A 4,133-nucleotide genomic window follows, 5' to 3' on the forward strand; every position below is an offset into this window, starting at 1 on the left:
TAGCCTAAATGCTATTTATTGAAAAGAGTGGAGAAGCGAGGGTACACGCTCCCTAGGGACAGGATGGAATAAAACAAGCAGTGCAAATCCATCTCCGGCTCAGCATATTCTCTTGTTGCCCCACTGGGCCATCTTGTTATTGATGGGCATCTTCAGGAAGCGGTCAGACTGCATGTAGTTAGCTATCTTCTCCAAAGCCTGAAGGGAAAGCACACCAAACCTGGTAAAGATGCCAACCCAGTCCAACAGACCCATCCCAAACCAGGGACATTCCCATACTGCCTGTCTCTATAGCATCCATCCCACCCCCAGCCACAATTTCATGCAGATAGTGCCGTTAGGGTATAGAAGCCAGGCCCTTCCTAAGACATGAAGGTTTAGAGGTGTCCAACCACGGATCCCTTTATGCAAATGCTGGTGCTGAGAAAGAATATACCATAATGGGGCCCCCTAGGGACCAGGGGAGTCTGGGAGTGTTTCTGAAAGGGAAAGGTGCAGGGAGCATCACCTCAAAACGGCACATGAAAGCCTTCAGGTTTGGAAATTCATCCAGGCACTTGGGCTCAAACATACGGTTCTGATCTAAGACATCATAGGTGAGGAAATCCACAAAGGTGAGCTAGGGGAGCAATAAGATGGTCAGGTTTGCAGAGTTCAGTAATATTGGGAGATAGAAAGGCATCTTCCCCTTTTCCTGTCTTCCTACCTTTTCTCCTGCAAACCATGAGAATTTCCCCAGGAACAAGGAGAACTGTTTCAGTTGTCCAGGTAGCTGTTCCAAGTACTGAGGCTTCATTTTTTCCTGGGAGAGAGGGAAAAAGAGAGAAAGAGAAAATAGTTGTCACCACCTTCACAGCGAGTCAGGGCATGGGCCAGTGAGGGGACACTTAGCGGCCCCCTCCTCCATGTGCCTCCCTCTTATTGCCTTCAATAGGGGTTGCAGAACAGAAAGAACAGGGGGCCAACACCAGAGTTATAGGACAAATGGAACCCCCCCCCCCCACACACAGTTCTGACAGGCTGGGTTGGTGGGACAGCAGAAGTAGCAGAATGGAGCAGAATGAACACTGGGGTTTTTAAACACTCCTTTTCCTTAATGCCTGCCTGCTAAGGAGACTTACAAGGTCAGGGCTGTAGCACAGCCGGATCAGCTGCGTGCGGAAATCCATTACTTGGTTCTCCACGATGTCCACTCGAATCTTTTCTTCTTCAGTCTCGCCACCTACAGGCCAGCGGATGAGAAATCACCCTGGGAATCATCCACCTCCCGGAGAATTGCCAGCCTGGTCTCCCCCGCTGGCCCTACCCCACTCACACATATTGTGCTTGCGAGCGATGTAGCGCATAATAGCATTACTCTGAGTGATCTTGTTCTTACCATCCATGAGGTAAGGCAGCTGGAAGGAAAAGGACAGGTCAGATGAGCAACCGACCTGTCTCTTGCCTCCCTGCCTCTCTCTCCTGGGGAATTTGAGACTTGCAGGTAAGTAGTAGAGAGAAAATGCTGTGTTAGGACAAAGAAGAAAATAGCTGTTGGGTCCCCACCTGGTTCTTTTTTTTTTTAAGAAAGGAGGGCTTCTTCTTCTTCTTCTTTTTTTTTTTTAAGATTTTATTTATTTTTTGACAGAGGGAGGGAGAGAGATCACAAGTAGGCAGAGAGAGAGGGGGAAGCAGGCTCCCTGCTAAGCAGAGAGCACAATGTGGGGCTCGATCCCAGGACCCTGAGACCATGACCTGAGGTGAAGGCAGAGGCTTAACCCACTGAGCCACCCAGGTGCCCCCCCACCTGGTTCTAGGCCAGGGCTCTTAATCTCTTTCTGTGTGTGTATGTGTGTGTGTGCGTGCAGCCACAGACCTTTTGTCAGAATAAGATTTTTAAATACATAAAGCAAATTATGTAGGATTTCACAATTTGTAAAACATTAAAGAAATAGAATTATCATGTGTGCCTATTTATGTGTTAAATAACAAGGAGGTGTAATAACTATCATAATTTCAAAGTCTGATGCACGTAATTACTATTTATGTACAAGATCTGCCACACATGTAATGTAATGTGAAAATACCCAATTTCTACTAGTGACAAAGTCACAGCCATGGCTAATAACCAATGTCACTTATTACCTATATTCACCAGAGAAGGAATTGTTAACTTTTCAATCGTGGTTATTGGAAATGAAAATAACTTTTTTCTCAAGCTCAGGCACCCTTGAATTCTACCTATTTTATCCAGGTTAAGACCCCACATTCTAGATCCCCCTAGACCAGAGAGGAAAGAAGCAAGGATATACTTGAAGGCCTTCCCTTCCGCCCCCTCTTCTCCTAAGGACACCTACGTTAGGAAAGTCCAGGTCGAGTTTGAATTTCACATCCAGCCACTGGCTTCTATCATAGTCCGGAGCTGTAAGAGAATGAAGTGGGGCCCAACCTTCTTAACATCCTGCCTGAGGAGAGTAGAAAGATCTAAAGAAATAACCTCATCTCCATACCTCACATTCCCAGGCTCCCAAAGTTAACCATTTACTCTCCGGGCCTATTTAGTAAACTGGGTTGGACCGTGGCAGAGGGAGGATCCCAGCTCGATAAAGGATGCATCCACCTCTCCCCAGGCGGGACACAGCAGGGGGCTCCCGGGTAATTGGGGCAGACGTCCCACCCAACTTAGGCGTGATGCCACCCTCTGGGCATAAGACCACAGGGAGAGTTCGAGGGCCGGGGGCTTAGAGCTGGGCACCGGGTCACGGACAGGGGATGCATTACCTTCCCCGCACGTGTACTGTTTCTCCTCATAGCATGTTTCGGTGAACTCTAGGAGCATGCGGATGGCATGCGCCAGCTGGGGAAGAAAAACCCGCTGTCAGCGCCTGCGCGGCGGCCACAGGCCCCCCCAACCCCCGCCCGCCAACGTCCCCTGGCCGGGGCTGCGGAGACCGTGCACCCCGCCCAGGAGGTCGTTAAGCGCCCCCCCGCCCCGCCCCCGGCCCGAGATCGACCTCAGCGTTTTGCTGTCCTCAGCCCTCTCCGGGGCCAGGCGATCCCAGAAGCCAGGACCGATCGGTCTCCGCGGTCGGGGAGCTCGGCTAGGGCGGGCTGCACCGTGGCTAGGGTCGGGGGGCTCCGGAGTATCGCCCCCTCCTCTCGGAGGCCGCTGACCCTGAGCCCCCGGTCGCCTCCGCGACCGTCTCCCTGACCGAGCGGCTCGGTCGTCGGGACGGCACTCACCCCGCGAATATCCCAGTAACCCAGAACCATGGTCGACTTAGACAACGACATGATGATCCTTCAGTCCCTTCGAGGTCTGGGAGAAGGCGGCAAACGGGCGGGACTTTATACCCGACGTAAGTGGGCGGGGACAATGCGAGAGCTCTGACTCCGCCCCCACCCAGCGTCCTCCCCTCTCTCCGCGAATAGCAGAGGGGCACAGGAATAGCGGCGGGGCAACCTGTGTAGTCTTCAGGGCTGGAGGTAGGGCCGTGGCGGAGGCCGCTGGGTTTGGGGCTTTGCGCTCCCTGGTGGTGGAGCTGCGCTCAGGTGGTTAATAGTGCCAGTCAGGGCAGGAGGAGCACCAGCAACCCAGGCAGTGAGGGCCCTGGTGAATCCCTGGAGGGTGAGATTCCTGTCCTAAATATTTCTCCGGGGGGGGGGGGTTGGGGGGAGATGGGGAGATGGACAAGCACGGAGAGGTGATAAAGGAAATTTTCAGTTTTCAATGTTTGTGGGCCCTGCTCCTGGGCTCCGAGCGAAGCACGACTGTTACCATGGTTACAGTGACTCCACCAAATTTGAAAGCATGGGCTCTATTTCTGCCCCCCAGCATGCATTGTACATCTGTTAGCAAAAAACCCAAAAAGAAACATTTCAAACTAAAGATAAGAGTAAACATCTCCCTTAGTTCTGTTCTCATAGCTCTGAAGCCTTGACCCTTGCACATACTAAAAGCATAAGATGAAATTTGTGATTTTTCTGAAATGTCCTTCATCATGGTGATTTGTAACTCTTGATGTAACAGAAAACCAAATATACCCTGTAGTAAACATTCATTCTCAGCAGCACTCTCTTCTTTGTGAAGATTGTGTATCCTGGGTAGTTGTCCTTACTTGGGTTCTAATAAAATTCTTTTCCTTTTTTTCTTT

The 4,133-nt window shown here is 51.1% G+C and overlaps 1 protein-coding gene across 2 annotated transcripts; it reads right to left on the reverse strand.

Annotated features, from left to right (window-relative positions):
* On the reverse strand, positions 1–3,407 carry LOC111143069 (glutathione S-transferase Mu 3). 2 transcript variants are annotated; one of them, XM_022496519.1, is made up of 8 exons: positions 3,223–3,407; positions 2,761–2,836; positions 2,337–2,401; positions 1,316–1,397; positions 1,122–1,222; positions 707–802; positions 509–619; positions 1–198 (listed from the first exon to the last, which is right to left on the reverse strand). In XM_022496519.1, the coding sequence occupies exons 1-8, from the start codon at positions 3,271–3,273 to the stop codon at positions 100–102; spliced, it is 681 nt and encodes a 226-aa protein (XP_022352227.1). In that variant the 5' UTR covers positions 3,274–3,407; the 3' UTR covers positions 1–99. The 2 variants fall into 2 exon arrangements, with proteins under 2 accessions (XP_022352227.1, XP_022352228.1); XM_022496520.1 differs by lacking the exon at positions 509–619 and having other exon boundaries at positions 7–198; positions 3,223–3,359.
* Positions 3,408–4,133: the final 726 nt, after the last annotated feature.

This window comes from Enhydra lutris, unplaced genomic scaffold (genome assembly GCF_002288905.1).
Source record: "Enhydra lutris kenyoni isolate GAN:26980312 unplaced genomic scaffold, ASM228890v2 scaffoldscaffold9, whole genome shotgun sequence".
Classification (NCBI taxonomy): Eukaryota; Metazoa; Chordata; class Mammalia; order Carnivora; family Mustelidae; genus Enhydra; species Enhydra lutris.